This window comes from Polypterus senegalus, chromosome 1 (genome assembly GCF_016835505.1).
Source record: "Polypterus senegalus isolate Bchr_013 chromosome 1, ASM1683550v1, whole genome shotgun sequence".
NCBI classification, from domain to species: domain Eukaryota; kingdom Metazoa; phylum Chordata; class Cladistia; order Polypteriformes; family Polypteridae; genus Polypterus; species Polypterus senegalus.
This window is the reverse complement of record NC_053154.1, coordinates 230,352,140-230,370,928: the sequence shown is the minus strand read 5'-3', so window position 1 is coordinate 230,370,928 and position 18,789 is coordinate 230,352,140. Positions and strand designations below refer to the sequence as shown.

The following is an 18,789-nucleotide window of genomic DNA, read 5'->3' as shown; positions in this document are numbered from 1 at the left end:
ATATACAAACATAAAATATAATTCCTAATTCACCATTTGTTAAAATGTATATTAGCGTAGGTTTTCCCATACTTAAATAAATTAATTAACCAAGTTAAAATAAAAGTGAAAATGCTGCCTGCTAATTTAGGTTCTGGCAACAATGCTAAGATTATTTGACTACAACAGAGTTAATATGTATCTAGCCACACTGACTTTATAAAATGCAGAGCATATTAAAATATTGAATACAGCAAAATAGTATTGTAAATGATTTTTAGATATACACTACATGCCAATACCATTACAAAACTGAAGGCTATTTATATTGGAAGACTTGTGTACTTCAATAGTATTTACTATTATAATACTGCATATATTAAAAGTCAACTTTAATAAAATAATTTATGATATTGAGAAAATTTCAAATATGAAAAAAAAAAAGGTCTAGAAGAGATGGAGGTAGGAGACTGGATCCAATTGAATCATTACAATTTCATTTTGTCCAGTATAACTGTCAGGAAGCTGAGGAAACAAATGCTATTCCTTGTCTGTACTTCTGCATTAAAACTCCTAGATTATGTATGCAGCTTCACAGCTCCCAATACATAACATATAAACAATTATCTGTCACCGAGCTCTGAAAGTGCACTCAACTTGACTTAAGGTAATAAAATCTGTCTTCTTTTCCAGTGTGGCTGCTGGATCTGTACATCCCACAGAAAAGAGCTTTTTCTTTTAAAATTTTAATTATAGTTTCAGGCACTTAAGTACATACACGTCAAAAGGGAAAAGGAAAAAGACTTCTTTACAGTGTGTGGCAATTTTCTTTCTTTGCATAAACAGGATCTTTTTTTGATCAATTCATGCATTTTAAATCGTTTTTGAACGTGGGTGGAATTGAGCTTTAAATATTCAGCAATTCAGAAAATCCGGTTATGATCAGAACAGCCTTAAAGATAAAATGGTAATATTACAACTGGAATTAGTTAAGCACTTATTATGCTTGTGATTTTCTTAATAGTTTTTACGTCACAGTTTATATATATATATATATATATAAATAATGAAATATATTCCTTCATATAAACATGAAGGATAAAACAATATATTTTTCAGGTTTTATTTCTATCATTGAAATGTAAGGATTGTTTAAATACATCTTTATAAATAATACAAGGTTAAGAATGTTACTGAAAAACTTGGTCTGGCACATAATTTAAAAATGCTTTCTAAGTTAAAAATTCTGAACTGGATATTTACAACACAGTAGACAAAATATCTTACCAAAATGTTATAACTCAGAACTTTTCAAATAATAATTACATCCAGAAATAAGAATAAATAAAAAAATAAACACTTGCTACACGAACTAATGGCCAGTCAACTAAAAATCTCCTGTCACCCTCATTGTTTGCCTAAACCATGTGTGGAGTCAACATGGTATGGTGTAAATTGCTATGAAAAGAAATCTCATTCATTTAGAGAAAAACTGCACAGACATATCACAGTTTGTGCAGATGAAAGTGAAAAAAATGGCTGTTCTTAAAAAGGATTAAAAAATGTAACAATAATGTAGGCCATTTCAGTTTAACATAATATGAAGATTAGGCATTATATATTCATATTTTACAAAACATTACTATAAATTCAGAGTATGAATGTTATAATTGATCATGTTATCCATTTATATAAGACAAAGTGCCAAATGCATTATGAGAGCTATTTGAGAGGTAAAGAGTCAAGCTCTCTCCTGGTCAGAGGCTCCCTACGAACCTTTCCTTTTGGACTCATCTGAACCAAGTTTAAATGGAGAAAAGCCTTAAAAATCTTTTTAAATGATATAAATAGTAACTTGAAAAGGTCTAGAGCAGTGGTTCTCAACCTGTGGGGCGGGCCTCCCTAGGGGGGCATGAAGTAACAAAAAGGTGGGCATGAAGATGTGAAAAAAAGAAAACAAGTATTAAAAATATGAAAAAAACATCTGTTGAAACCAAAATAAATTAACTTAAACTACATTCTGATACTAGAACAATAAATATAAAGTTAGATAAATGTCGATAAAAGTTAAGTAGGTATAATAAAATATGCATCTACATTTCAAAAAAAATGTTGGGTTTGCGATTAAAACTGTTATGAAAACTCGGGTCGCAAACACTTAAAGGTTGAGAAACGTTGGTCTAGAGAAAAGACCTAAAAGATTTTCTGCTGATAGAGACAGCTTTTGATGAAATGGCTTATATTTGAAATTCTGAATAATCTGCACCTCTGGGATAATCCGAATATTAAGTGACAACATAAGAAAATAAAATGAGCATGCTTACCAGGAAAAAGTGGGCAGTGGCAGTATTTTATCATGAGAACATAAAATGCCATACAGAATAACAAGGTAAAACTCAGATTCACTGACTGAATGGAAAGTTAAGCATTTATGTAACTAAAATGATACATTTTCTAATTAATATGCATAAATCATTTATAACCTAACAAGCATTAGCTTTTCTTTTGTTAAGTGTTGAAATGCATGCTGCCGACATCAATTAAAATACCATTTAATGAAGCATTCATTGGTCTACAAGGAGATATAGTTGGAGAATACAGTTGACTGACACACCAATTTAAGATGCCATCCCACTTTCATGCAGCAAAAGTCTTTGATAACTTTTTAATTTCCAGCTCCAGGGGTTGCATGACACCAGACTCAAAACCTTTTGAGGGGTTTGTTTTGGTAAAATTACGTATCCATGTAGATGCCAGCTCCACCATGTAATTGACTGACACAAACTATGCATTGCATGACAATGTTCACAAAGGTGTAACTTTAAATTATTACACAATAAGATTTTACGGTAAAACACACACACACACACACACACATACATACAAGGCCTGATTCATAGCAATTATAACACTTGCAAACCCATCACCAATTCCCACAGCAGGTATTAACATGCCAGGTCAGGTCAGGGAGCATGCACAAGGACAGTGTGTTGCTGCACCCACCACACAACGAAGCAGCTCGGGGTGCTTGCTGGCAAACTCCTCAGGGAGACAAGCGGTCCAGTCCCGTTTTCCGGAAATTACCTTCTATTTGCCGCAGCCAGGTGTCAACAATGAGGATCCTATGAGCCGGATCACCCTCAAGGAATCATACCACACGGCATTAGTGCCGTAACTGACACTCCCTCACAATGCAGGTAATGTACCCCATTCGGGACATAATGAGTAAATGATCATTTGACACAAAGCCAAACCGCTAAGTTGAATTAACATTCTACTTAGTTAACATATTTAAATATTTTTACTTCAAACTTTGAAGATAAATTAAGTTTGGCTTACATGATGGAAGACTCAACAATCTTTATGAAGCATCTTTAAAAGATATTTCTCCTAAGCTTTTAATTTTTTTTTATTTCGAAAAATATCACACATACCTGCCAAGCTATGAGGTCTTTTAATTTTTCAATCTTTTCTTGATCCTCAGGATGTTCTTGCGTGTATCTCTCGGTAAAGAAAGCCTGTTGGCAAAGATGAATATAATAGAATTGATGACAAAATGACTCTCCAATTTGTATTTTCCACTATGAATCTATGCTAGCCAAGAAGAATGTGCAAATCAAAAGCTGAAAAACTTTACACTTTATGCTGAAAAACATGCGGAGTTTGGTACTGTATTCTGTTTTTCACTTATCAATTGTGGCGAGCAACTGGGTCCCATGCCCGGCTGGGACGCCCCTTCTACTTATATTCCGGGGGAGCAGCCATGGGCTCTTTAGTACCTCACCCGGGATGCTTGGTGGCAGCCTCCCTGGTTGACGATGGTGCCTCAGTTTCCCGCAGGGTTCCATGGGAGATGGAGTTTCGGGAGGAAGAGGACAAGGCTGTCAAGGAGGAGTGGTGATTTGAAACGGGAGTGTTATTGTAGTCTGCTGAAAGTCTTTGGGACTGTGTTGTGGCTGGAGGGTTCACGGGGAAGACGTGCCCTCCAGCTGAAGAAAAATAAAAGTCTTTTGTGTTTTTTACTTGTGCCTCTGAGAGGGTCTGTGCCGGGTCGGGTGCTGTACAGCGTCTAATTCACACAATCATTAAATAAAGGGGAAGTTTGTTGAGAAAGCATAAGTTTTGGTAAGAAACATGTACTACATAGTTAAAATGGTAATCCATATTTACAGCAAAACCTGAAGAATTATGAATGTCTAGCTGATACACTGAAGAAAGCAAAACACACCTGTATAAATACAGAATATATATATATATATATATATATATATATATATATATATATATATATATATATATATATATACACACACACACACACACTCACATACAGAGAGAGAAAACAAATTAAGAGAGAAAATAAGTTTTGCTTCAAATAGGGAGACTACAGAAAAAAATGAAATAATATGATAATATGCTTATAATTAATTAGAATAATTTTATTTTCTTTTATGCCATATGCATAATGGATACATAATTGTGTACATACTCTATTAGTATGTATTTTAATGAAAGCGTATTTATATTAGTATTTCTATAGTCACTGAACAATAAACCTACAGAATTTAATTTTGCTAATAAAAAATGAACATTTTACACTTGTGGTCTATTGTTTAATTATAAAAACACACTTTAAAATAGGACATGAGGCTTCTTCTTTGCGTCTGGTTATGCATGAGATTAGTGTAAAAAGTTTTTTTAAGGGGATAATTGAGAAAAAAAAAACAATATTGGAATTAGTCGATCAAGTAACATGAAATTGGTGATGAGTATTGGCCTTAAAAAACCTGATCGGGGCATCCCTAATTCGATATAAATACAGAGAATCAAAGACATACTGTAGAAAAGCCATGTAGGCTCAGCTACCAACATTTTTCCTCTTCTAAGGTAAATAGTCGGCACCATTTTTCCCACTCAGTTCCTCTTTCAGGCTCCACCAACTATCTCTGTCCTTTCCCTTCTTCTTCTTTGGTATCCTTTCAATTGAGCCTTTGCTCTAGCTTACTTATTAACTGTTGTATACATTCCTCAGGACACTAGTGACTTCATGCTTATAGCCCTCACAGGATCATATGATACAGTGTGGATGCTGTTCACTAGGTATACCTCATTCATTTTATCTGCAACAATTTACTACCAAGAATATGCACATTTTAAGTTCTACATTTGAAAACAGCACTTCAAATTTTTTATAATTTCTTTGTATCTAAATATGTTAATTACAGTTACATTTCTATCTTGTTGCTTATTATTTAGGTATTTACGAGTTTAGAGAGTTATGAGATATGAAAAGAAATGGCAGGACACTACCAGCACAGCAAGCCCTTGTAAATGTCCTGCCATTGATAGATGATGATGAGCCAGAGGAAGACTTAGAGGCACACAACGGTGAGACAAATGATTAACAACAGAGTGAGAGAGATACTTCTGATGCCATCAGTGAATTGTAAAGAGAAGGAGGTGGAAGGTAAAGAGTAACCAGGAACTGCAGCAGCTGCACAGAGTGAAACAGCAAAAGCCATATCACCTGAAACGACGTCTTATAGAAGGAAAAATGGACAAAAAAAACACCAAAGGGGCCAAATATGTTTATAATTACTGGACTGCAAAGCAGCTAGCTGACTGTTGCATTGATCATAAAGATGTAAACGCTTTCTATTATGCCGAGTAACAGACTTTGATTGTGTAATTACTGCATATGAAATATTAAAATTTGAAAGTATTAAAATTAGTTTAAAAATAAGTGTTCAGGAAAGAGGTTTCAATAAATGTTTAGACAGTTATTGTTATTTGTGATTCATATATGTATGCCAGGTCCCTGAAGTCCCTAGGTATGTAATAATGTTTTTTGAAGGTCCCATGTGGACAAGGGTTAACTGCAAACTCAAAAAGCACATACAGTGACAAAAAGTATTCACTCACTTGGAAGTTTTTACATTTAACTGTTATACAATCACAGTGGATTTCATTTGGCTTTTTTGACACTGATCAACAGAAAAACATTCTTTAATGTTTTGATAAAAACAGATCTCTGAAAAGTGGTCTAAATGTATTATAAACATAAACACAAAATAATTGATTGCATAAGTGCCTGCCTCAATTAATATCCATTCATCCATCATGCAACCCTCTATATCCTAACTACAGGGTCACGGGGGTCTCCTGGAGGCAATCCCAGCCAACACAGGGCGCAAGACAGGAAACAAACCCTGGGCAGGGCGCCAGCCCACCGCAGCTCAATTAATAAGATACATCTAAATCATCACTGGTGTAGACATTTGGTTTTAGAAGTCACATACATAGTTCAAAGGTGACCACCTGTCTTTAGCCAAGGGGTTTCAATTGATCATAGTATATATGCACATTATTGACCTACCTAACCCACACAATGAAGACAACAAAACACACCAAGCAAGTCTGTACAAAAGTGACTGAAAGCACAAGTCAGGGGATGAATACTAGAAAAGTCACTAAATATACCTCTGAGTCCATTTAAATTAATCATTAAGAAATGGAAAATGTATGCCACAGCTCTAAGTCTAGAGCAGGCCTTCCACAAAAACTGAGTGATTGTGCAAGAAAAAGACAGGTGAAAGACGCCAATAAGAGGGCTCTGATACCTTTAAGGGACTTACAAGCTACAGTGGATGCCCAGAGGCTTCACTAGTCACTGCGTAATTAGAGTGTGACAAAGAGAGAAAAAAACAAAACACACACACACACACACACATACACACACACACACACAACATCTCAGCTAGAGTTTGCCAGAAGTCAAATGTGAGACTCTGATGTCAGGTAAAAGTAGGTTCTGTGGTCTCAGGACACCAGACAGATCTTTTTGGACATCAGACTAAATGCCATATTTATAATCTGTAAGAAACCTGTGCTTTGGGAGATTTGTTTTTCAGCAAGACAACTACCCTAAGCATGACGCTAAAGCTACACAAGAATTGCTTAAAAACTTTGTGGCTGGACTTGATAAAGGCTTTTCCACTCTTGATCCCTATGCAACCTGGCAGTTTCACAAAGAAGGTAGAGACCTATGCACACAAACTCAAAGCTGTCATGGCTGCCAAAGATGCCTCTACTAAATCCTAGCCTGAATTGGGTTTTATTTACAAAACATATTTAGCTGTGTGTGTTCTCTTAATATTAGACCACTAAACAGCTTTAAACAGATTTGAAGAAATTATAATCTAAACGTTAATAAAAAACAATGATCAGTTATATGAAATAATGATAGGACAAAAAACGAAAAGTTACAATAATGAAAAACAAGTTTTTCATTACTGATGTGGAAAGTACTAAGCAGGTGTCTAAATTGACAAGTAAAAGCCTGGTTAGTGGACTATGTCATGAATGGCATTGATAATGAATGCTTTGAAAGAGAATGATGTGCATAATGTAAGAGAGATGAAAATGGGAAATGGAACTAATCTCTAACAGGCATCTATCACAGTAGGGCAATGAAGTGCATTAGCATGTTAGATCAGCTGGAGAATGGAGAGGCCACAATGCTCTTTGGTTTTGTGTAAATAATGTAAGTCTCTTGTCTGCAAAGAACAAATATAACATATACAATGATTAACTTTACAATAGATAATTATAATTTCACTTGGTCCACAATATCTGTTCAGCTCTATTTTCAAATGTCATGCTGAATTAATGAATGTATACACAGTCAAATTTGGCAAAGCTCTCTCAATTAGAAAGTTAAAACAAAGTTACAGTTATTATTAGATATATATAACAGATATCAAATTTCTGGTCTGTTTACATAGATTTTTTTAGCACACTATTAATTTGAATGTATTGGCTTAGGGGCAATAAAACTTTAAGCGACATTAATAAAAACACAGACATATAGAAGAGCAATGCAACTGTCTCTACTGTTTTACTGCTGGAAATGAATATTTTGATGTTTAACTTCAGTGACAAATTGTTAAAGGGGTAACCATTAATCACAAAAACATAACACAAGTAGAAAGAATGCTTTAACCATGTAAACAAACACAAAGAAGTAGCTGCTAATTGGAAAACCATCCCTGTAGTACTCACATTGGTTGGAAGATCAGATGAATCCCTTGCATACTTCTACTAGAAAACCTCCTTTTGAAGAGCAGTGCATCAGTCTAATGCCAATATCAATTCCCAGGTAACAACTAATTTCAATCCATCAATAAATTTTAAAATGCTGCACAAAAGAGTTTATTTATTTTTCCTTAAAGAAGCATTCAGTTAAGTTACAAGCACCAGGTATGGATTTCCAAATACATAATTATTTGAAAGTGTTCATTTCTAACTCCTGCTAGTATGAAAGAAGAAACACTAGTACCTTCTCATAATTAGCAAATCCACCCATCACTGCAGGATCCACTATTCCATTCAGCAACATAGAAAGAGGATTTATGGGCAAGTTAGGGTCATTCAAATGCTGCTGGACCATAGTGTTGATCTTATCATTGGTTAACTGCATTGTTTCTATAGCATTCTCCAATGGGCTGATTTCAATCTGTATAAGAGTAAAAGCAAAAAAATGGATGAAAGCTTTACCAAGACCATTAGTCTACCTTTCAAAATTTAGATTTTTTTTTTTTTTAGAAATATTAAGCATATAGTCACATTAGTGGAAGTAATCAATTGTTTTATTCTTAACCATATTAATGTTATGACTCAAGAAGAAAAAAAATACATATCTACATAATCATTACCTAGTACATCTCTGAGATGAGAGGACTTTTGTGACTCTGGACTTACTCTTAACCATTTTAACTTTATTAACACAAAGAAAGACATTAATTCAAGGTACATATTTTGGGATATAGTCAATCTTAGTTTGAATACTGTTTATTTTGTACAATACACTGTCCTCCACATATTAAATATTAATTAATCCATTTTTATAATGTATATTTATGTAAACATGAAGCTATTAGTGCACTTTCCACTGCTTTTAATTAATGAGGAAGAGTACGTTGAGAAAATAAGTTGTATCTTCACTGAATTAAATTTAATTAACTACAAACATTCCAAATTAAAAAAAAATAGGAATCAGCTTTAAAATCAAGTTTTGCATTGATAAATACACCAGAGTCGCCAGTGTCATGTGTACTTATGGGTATATTGGCATATGGACATATTGTTTTCATATATACATTTTAAGTACTAAAACTGGATATTTTCTGTTGATATACTAACAAATCTGTTAATATATGTAGTCCTCCTTTAAACAAGATAGCATACACTTAAATTGAAAAGTGAGTTAAGATTGTGCATTCTTTTCGTTCAAAATTATATTGTTTTACAAAAGGTATTATGTATTAGAATAAACAGTTTTAAAAAAATGGCTATATAAAGTCTAAGGGTCTGGCTATTTTCTGAACTAAAGAAATGTTATTCTGTAAATAATTTTCTGGGCATATTTGAATAGTTCAAGTGTATCACATTAGTAGTCACACATTCTTGGATGTACTGCTTAAGCTCCTTAAGCTCTTAAAAAGTCTATATATAATTAATGCTTATATTACACTGTATGAAAATATTTGCTATGTTTAATATGCCAGTCTGAATAGTACTGAAGAACCAAGATGATGACCAAAATGTGTATAGCCCAAGTTGTTAAATATCCGAGTGAAAAATAAATGGCACATATTTAGATTCAATGACATCGGAGTGCAGCCCTGTTCATTTAAATCTTCATGCTCATCTTCTGATGTGACCACATGCATTAGATGAGTCTGAAATTTTCTATGATTTTCTTACTTTAGCAAACAGGAACATATGAACCAGGAAGATATAACTATCTTCTCAAGAAAAGCCACATAAAAACAACTGGTTAAGCCTTTGCTCATGAAGACATTTACAGTATGGATGGACACTTGCTGGTGAGATTTACTGGGGGTTTGTGAAAGTAGCCTTGGTTATCAATTCAACTTCTGCCCTTGAAACTAGATAGTTTGCTTTGATCACTTTTTTGCTCCCCCTTCCCTGTCAAAACACACTGCCAACTGACTGTCATCCATGTGTCACAGCCACTGTTGTAACTAACATCTGCTCTCACTCATGCCACTGTTACATGCTGAGATCTCTTTCTGCAATGATTTCCCACTTGTAGGATTTGGCGGGCAGCTCAATGAAATAACATTCTTTAGTGTTGGTGCCATTTTAAACTCACACAAGCCATCTGGCAAGAAATCAATGGCTTTACTGCATGAGAAGCAGACACAGACCGACAGAGTTGGGGTTTTAAAAGTAAGATGGAGAGGTACTGGCAGATAATATCAATGCAGATCGGCTTTAAGGGATGTAGCCTTAACCTACATGTAGAAAGGATGTGAGTAATGATAAAGCACTGTGGCTGAGTAGCACCTGGAGTGTTGTAATCGTAGGGGTAGGACAAGAGCTCGGAAAATGTATTCTTGTTAACCAGCTGGCTTTGACATAAGGACTATAAAATTCAAAGTATAGCTGCTGTTTACCTTTACAAACATTATGTCGAAAACTCAAATAAGGATAAAGAGACTTACTCAATGTATTCAGGCAATTCCTTAAACATACAAGCTGCACAATCAATAATCACATTATTCATAGTATTTTATTTCTGAATACAACTGTCAATAGTATCATCTAAAGAACAATAGGAGGATTTTGATTATACGCAATAGGAGGATTTTGATTCTCTCTCTCTCTCGTACATATTCTGCCTTGCCACTCTTGAGTATAGTCCACTGTTAGAGGAGCTCTTGCTAAATAATTATTCAATCAATATACATTTAATCCCGTTCTCAATACACTCTTTTGGTTTTTCATTGCATCTACTGGTCTGTTCATTTTTCTTTATATCTCTCTTTCCTGCAGTTGGCTGGCGCCCTAACCAGGGTTTGTTTCCTGCCTTGCGCCCTGTGTTGGCTGGGATTGGCTCCAGCAGACCACCGTGACCCTGTAGTTAGGATACAGTGGGTTGTATAATGGATGGATGGATGGATATCTCTCTTTCATCCTTGGACACTGAGTTTTGACAAATTTCTTTTTTCTACGTTAATATCTGGGGCTTGAGATGTAGATTCAACATCAGTACTATTGAGGCAATATTGCACATCTGAGCATTTAAAAAACTCTTCGAATGATCATTTTGTTTTATTATGTTCTTTGCTTATCGAGTGATTGTTTGACCAATGAAAACAATCACGATCATGCGCATGGGAGACAGCTTACAGGCTGGAGTAAGTGTGATTACCTGCCGAACGAGGGGGTGGCGCTGTGCTCTAATCTTTTCCGTGTTTCTCCCTCTGCAGACCAGCCAACTGATGAATCTACCATCAATGACATCACTTCGGGTTTCTGTTCTCCTAGGCTTGCCCCTTCATGTCTGCCTTCCATATAAACCAACAGTTGACTTCCATTCCTCAAATCTGTTCTGAATTCGTATATGTGAAGCTGTGCTGAATTTCTTTGCCAAATCTATGTTTTGTCTCTTATTTACAACATTAAACAAACAGGAGGTTTTATATGAAAAACATAAAAATGACACTAACACTGAATCTTAAGAATGTACAATATATTTGCAGGTGCAGCAATCCAAAATGAGCCAAGAATACTGTGCTGCCTGCAGCAAACTGCAGAAGATTGTATTTTTTCTAGTAATGTGACAGTATTAATGTGAAAAACCACCAGACAGGACAGTGAAAGCTTGGAATGGTGTGTTGAGCAAATGAACTGCTACAAGAAAAGACCTGCATTCATATCTCAATCAAGGGTCAGCAACAATCCCTTTTTAAATAACAGTATTGAAGCTCTACGCAGTTTAGACTTTCAAAGATTTTAATCTGCTATTATTCTGATGTTTTTCAGACTTATATCCACACAGAGAAAAATTAATGAACATTTCTATATTAGAAAAGGTATGTAAGGGCACATTGTAAGATAAAACCATAAAAGTTGTAACTGTAGATGGTAGCCATACTATACCTAAATATGCAATGAAAATTTACAGTATGAAATAAATATCATTAGTCTGCACCAAAATCCTCTTGTGCAAAAAAATGGTGTACTTGATAGATTTTGTTGTGCTGAATCCATTTTTAAAGGAGGAATTTTTACCACATACTGGATTAAGTCAAAAGAAGTTATGTTTGATTTTGTGTCATAACTATTTTTTATGCTCAGAATATTATTTGAACTGTATTTTGAGATGAAAAATATCAGTGTTCCTTGTTCTTAGTTGAGGTGGCAACAGCCCAAAATCAGACATTTACTACACGTTTTTTGGTCTCAATCAGAATTTCTTTCACTTCTTATTCCTTCAAAATAGCAAGTAATTTATATTTAGACAGTTATAAAGATTCCTTTTTATTGTCCTGAAGAGAGAGAGAGAGTTGTTGTTTAAATGTTTTTTTACAGAGATATGAAAGGTTGGATTAATTCCAAAAATTCTTAGGAATAGAAAGGTGGAAAACTGTGAAGAACTAATTGAGAAGCTTTTCTCTTCCTACATAGCAATTGGGTGCAACATGTCATTAAAGGTCTATTTCTTACACTTTTTGGAATGGTTTCTGATAACCTTGGGGTATGAGTCTACTAGGACATCACTAAAATGGACAGTCAAAACTGGAGTAAGTCTATGTTAGCAGAGATCTGTTGATCATTCCACTATGAAACAACTTTACAGGAAATATAAAAAAAATACCAAGTGACTGCTTTTTGAAACAATTATATCTAAAACTATTAAATGTTAATCATGTTTTCAAGTCTAAATAAAGAATAAGTAAGTTTGGTATTTTTCAAGTTAAAGTTAATTCTTCACAATTATGGTATATGTTACTTTGCCACATGAAATTGCATTTATTGTTTATATTTAAAAAAAAAACAAATAGGTCCTCTTGCTTTTTATAATAGAGCCGAATTGTTCCCATTGTCCCAATTTTGAAGAAAAGCATTAAGACATACCAAATACATCCACTCTGAATTAGCAAAAGGTTTCAATAGAAGAAAGCCTGACCTTCACATTTCTAAGGAATGCTTGCGACAACAAAAGTACATTTTAAAATAATACAGTCATCACATGTTCTTGATATGGTTTTCTTGAGGTAAAGATACATTTCTTGCTAACTTCTTTGTTTGCAGAGGTCATCATGGGAGGAGATATGACAACCCATGGGGTACCATGCTCTTGCCTGGTAAAGAAAAATACTGAATAAATGAAATAGAGCATAGTGATAGAGAAGACTGTAGGGGCCATAAACCAATTACCAAATCTTTAATGCATGATGAATTGCTATTACTGCGGTTAAAGAAAAAAAAAAACAAAACAATTTAAGGACAATATTTTTCATTGAAAACTCACTAATGCTTACTAATACTAATCAATCCGTAAATAAAAGGGGCAAACATACAGACTCATTGTAGAACCTGGCACTGTGAGACAGGAATGACAGCTCTTAGCTGCCACTTTGCCTATGCTTAACCATCTACACCAAACTTCAACTGAGACAACTTAGCAACCAGCCCTGGATAAGAGGATTAATCACTGATGATCACTGAGATGCTCCACTGGTGGGACACTATCATGTTTCAAAGTTGTTTGTGTATGTTGCTAAATAATCCTCAACTCACTCCAAAGCAGTAATGGTATTTTTAAATACCCAAGGGCGTCTTCTTTAAAATATATAATACATTTCCATGTTACCTGCTCTGTTTAATAAGCAAAATATGTGATTTGCACACATACTGTATATGCTGAGATGAGCAGTACATCACAATTGAGTAATTCTGATTTTATTAATGATCCCACCTATGTCACGTCATATATAGTGTAATGCTCACTACCATGAGATAGCTGAGTTTCAGACCTTAATGATTTATGGTTGTCTATGATTGGCCACCTGTACTACTTGTTCCAGCTTTGTGTAAAATACAGGATATATACAATATTGTTACTATTTCATCTTTATGTATTTTTACGCATTGTTATGCACAAGGTTCTGTGTGAGACTACATTTAGATTGTTTGGCTGATGTACAGTAAGAATTAAAAGTTAGTACTGTTGAAATATCTTCCTCCAAAAAAGAAAAAGAAAGCATTTGGTTGAGGAAGTCCTAGAAAAGTCATAGAATGCTAGTGACATGGAATATGGATATACTGAATCACTGTTTTGACTTTTGTTGAGAATGACATGTTTGCTGAAGGTCTCAATGCTCTACTTAATTTGTAGGGAAGCTTTGAAATGCTGCGGCATGCAGTTTTGCAGTTTAAGCATCATGGATTCAATTACCATATCTGAACGATGTCTGCTGCAAATTCTCCCTTATGTCAGTTTTATGAGCTGTGCTCTTCTAGTGTCAGCTTCTTTGAATGCCTGCTCAAACATCACTGAATGACACCATGCAAACTCGAATGGGGGACTACCCTTTGATTTAATATTACTGAATTCTTTCATGCCACAGCTCTAAGATTCACAATGGGGACGCCAATTGTTCCCCCTCGATGACTGTCACTGTTATCACAGCATTCACATTGCTATGTCACAAGCACAAGCGGGAAATAAGGCTGCTGCAGCTAGTGTTCCATTTTTAATTGTACTTCATTTGAAAGTAAGGGATTGGATAAGTGCATAATTATATGTACATACCAGTGGAACCTCGGTTCACGTACAAATCAGTTTACGACCAAAATGTTTGCCAAACTTTTGCCTTTGTTCACGACCACACACTTGGTATATGAACAAGCCAGTTTCCCTTTTGGTTTGTAAGTGTTCAGTCTCTCCCTGTGCAGCGAGCAAGAGAGAGCGCAACACACACACACACACACACAGGCCCGCGAGAGAGAGAGACACACACACACACACACACGAGAGAGAGGGCTGGACGCATAAGGTAGAGAAGGCAGTTAAAGAATTCACTGGCTTGTTTTTGTTTTAATTTCTGTTTACAGCGATTGGTTCATAGCGTGCATTGTTGCAATGTTACTTTTCTTGGTGGTTTATTAAATTACGGATTTTTCAAATGTTCATTTTTTCCCTGTGCTTAAAACTCATTAAAAAAAGTGTTTTTAGTGAGCGGTTCGTAGCGCTATAGCGTGAATTTTTGCAGTCTTAGTTTTCTCTGTTGTTCAAGGTTTTCTCAGTGTTATTCAACGTTTTTACATTTAGTTTACTATTACCCTGTGCATTCTATGGTATAATTAACTATATTTGTGCTTAAAAACTAAAAATATATATATTTACATACAGTTCATACAGTCTGGAACGGATTAATTGTATTTACATACAATCCTATGGGGGAAATTGCTTCGGGTCACGACCAAATTGGTTTACGAATTATGAGTTTTGGAACGAATTATGGTCATGAATCAAGGTTCCACTGTAGTAATAAATTGCTTACTTGTTGCATCAGAGTGATATATAGTAGATATGAGTGGGTATATGTATATTTTTTCTTTAAAAAAAGTATATATATATATATATATATATATATATATATATATATATTTATAACTAGTAATATATATACTGCAACTGCAATACTTGGTTTGAGGATTGCTTAGGTGCAAGAGACTACATGTTTTCAAAAAGGGGTACACCTTGTGCCAAACAGTATGACTTTTCATTGCTATGGGGTATGACATCTAAACCTAGTACAATGATAGCTGACAGATTGGGGCACAAAAGAAAATTGATTCTAAGGTTGCACTTCATAAATTGTTTTGATTATGTAATGTAAAATCCAATTTTTGAAAAGAAATCACTGAAGTGCAATTTTTTGTGTTTTGTTTAGTTGATTTTAGTCTATACAAAGGTTTTTAATCATAAAAATACTTTCTTTTAACAATTTGAACTGTTGTGTGCACTACTCTTCAGCAATTTGCGGCTCTTATATTACCTAAGCAAAATAATAGCCATCTATTTTTGGGTATATAACTTAGGCACAATGATGTCAAAAACCCCTTAGTGCATAAGGTGTTAATTAACAGGATAGATCATTTTTATTACTAAGGAAAAATAAATGTTCAGATTATTTCATGAAAGATATTAAGGACAACAATTAGATGCTGATTATTATTAATATATATGAACATTATTATTATTATCCAGGTTTTGCTTCGGCCTTGCATCTTTATTTTTGCTGGGTTATTCTTATTAGTGTTACTATTATGAGGAAAAATATATGAATAGATTCACAGATAAAATCTGTGAATAATAATAATAATAATAATAATTATTATTATTATTGGGCGGCACAATTGTAGCACTGCTGTCTTGCAGTGAAGGTGAATGGGGTTCATTATAAAACACAACAGTGGTCTAGATGTTCTTTTTTAATTTATAAAATATAATTCACTTTAGAACACAGTTTCAAGTAGAAAACTAATATATACCAGGATTGTGAAGAAATAACTAACTTGAACAATACTGAACTTATCTTTCAATTTTTAAAAACTTTTTTCTATAATAGTATTTTTTTTACTTTAAACATTCTTCTTTCAAAAACTGGATATGAGAGAGCAATTATGTTCAGCACCCTTATCTTTTTTATTTGTAGACCAGTGTGTTTTATGCATCAGACTCTTTACTGTGGAGACATGCAGTACGGTGGATAACAGTTTTAACATGCTTGCTTTGATATAATAAGTTTTTATATTCTGTACATCATAAAATGTTACATGACCCACTCACATTCTAACGATGGCAGTCTGCGACCCAGTAGTTGGAGAAAAAAAAAAAAAACTGATATAAGGTATACAAATATAATTGACTTTTACATTTAGGGTACATGTAATTTTAAGGGTCTTAAATTGAGAACATGGCAAAATGTGAATTATAAAAGGAATGCTGGCCATTTATCTTCAAAAACTAATTGTTGGTTTGTATTGTGTTTCATTTTGAACATCACAGACTTGTCATTTGTATGTAAATAAGATTTAATTTCAGCTATACAAAAACTAAGGATACTACATACATCTCGATTTGTTTATATGCTTTATCATTTGGCCTTTGGAGAGAGGAGCATTGAAGCAGTACAAGACTAGAAATGTTTTGCTAGACATGCATGTAATGCAGCACCTGTTTTGCTAGACATGCATGTAATGCAGCACCTCACATGTGAAATACAATAGTACAAGGGTATTCCATATTAGCATGGGGATCTCCATATCTGTACAGAATTCAAGAAGACAAAAACCAACTGAAAACATAAATCTACTGAAAACATTAAAAAAATATAGAACTTCAAGCCAACAGAATGGGAACAACTGTATGTATAGAGGCTTCAAAATGTAACCAGTATGCAACTACATTATACAAGTAAAAGGTTCTATGAAGTAAACATTGAACATGCCCATTATTATATATACAGAACAGTAAGCATTCTTTATGTCTAAAGGTTATACAAGATACTAGCCAATAATAAGACCATATACCTTTCAAGCATTTATTGTTAAGCACTTCAGAATTAGTTTTTCGCTGCTAATGAAATTATGTGACTAATGTGGCACAAAATAGGCAACTTAAAATTACTGCATGCAGTATTAGGTGTAACTAAAGATAATACATTGCTAAAGATGTTGTTTAAATCAGAAGATCTTGAGGATTTCATAGTTACTTTTCCCAATTGGAAAAGAAATTTCAAATAAATAAATAAATACTGTATTAAAAATGTATACTCATTAAAAAATATCTACACAATAGCAGAACATTAACTATTAAGCTTGCATGTACTCTTGGAGAAAAGGATTTAAGACTACTATTTTCAAAATGGAACATTTCAGAAAGTGAAATTAAGGACTGGGACATGCATTAATCACTTGCTACATATATTACAGTAAGAATAGTAGAATAAAGTGAAAGAGCCATTGACTTTTGCAGAAAACAGGCACGTGAGAACTAATGCCATGAACAAATACAGACTTTTCTTTAAAATCTCCTGACTTCAAGGCTTTTACTACACTAAAGAAAAATATTGGTTTCATTGGCATTTTCACAACTGCTAATTAAGTCACATAAATCACACTTTTTGTTCGACACTTAGTCAATAACTAATACTGAGTGTTATACAATTTCTCCTAGCCTATCTTTTTTTTTCTGAGAATTATATGAGTTCATTGATCAGTCTGTGCACACCACTGAAGCAAAAGGATGATATTGATTGTTTCCTCTTACACCAGACCAAAACAGCTATTTGATTATGGGGGCTGGCAGGCTGGTTTTTATCAAGGATCTCACTTACCATAGACACTGATTTGACTTCAAACCACCTTAGTATCCCAGGTAACTTGTATGCTGTAACATAAGTGGTTCTTTCAATCCACATATTCTATATAAAAAAAAAAACACATTTTCACATTTAAATCCCTCTGTAACATTGACAAAAAAAACAAACACTGTATAATAATATACTAGATCCATAAATGCAGCTGGGTCTGGTGAAATTAAATAAAATAAAAGCATTCTTTGATAAAATTCTGGAACCATCCCAACAGATAATCAAGGTTAAAACATGCACTACAGTTAACATTTAATACACTATTAATTTTACTGATATATCAATTTGTCATTTGACATTTATCTGAACTGGTTGATTTAAATTAATAATTTAAAGAAAATTGTTGCCAGGTATGGCTAGAAGAAAACGTGTGGCCTTAATGATATAATTTGCCTAAAAATAATTTTCTTTAGATAACAAAGAGTTTTTGAAGTTTTGAGTAAAATGACAAAATACACTATAATAGTCATCTGTTGTTTTCTGTACCCAGTGCATCCAATTCAGGTTCACAGAGAGCTACAGTCTATCCCAGCAAAACCCTCACACACACCAC

General features: G+C 34.0%; 1 protein-coding gene across 1 annotated transcript in view; it reads right to left on the bottom strand.

The window, feature by feature from the left end:
• dock1 (dedicator of cytokinesis 1) overlaps positions 1-18,789 on the bottom strand; it is a 710,521-nt gene that overhangs the window by 71,293 nt on the left and 620,439 nt on the right. Inside the window, exons 45-47 of the mRNA XM_039774569.1 lie at positions 18,201-18,287; positions 8,318-8,494; positions 3,414-3,497 (exon numbers count right to left, since the gene is read on the bottom strand). Of these exons, the coding sequence (XP_039630503.1) occupies positions 3,414-3,497; positions 8,318-8,494; positions 18,201-18,287 (348 nt within the window). The remainder of the gene's footprint in view (positions 1-3,413; positions 3,498-8,317; positions 8,495-18,200; positions 18,288-18,789) is intronic.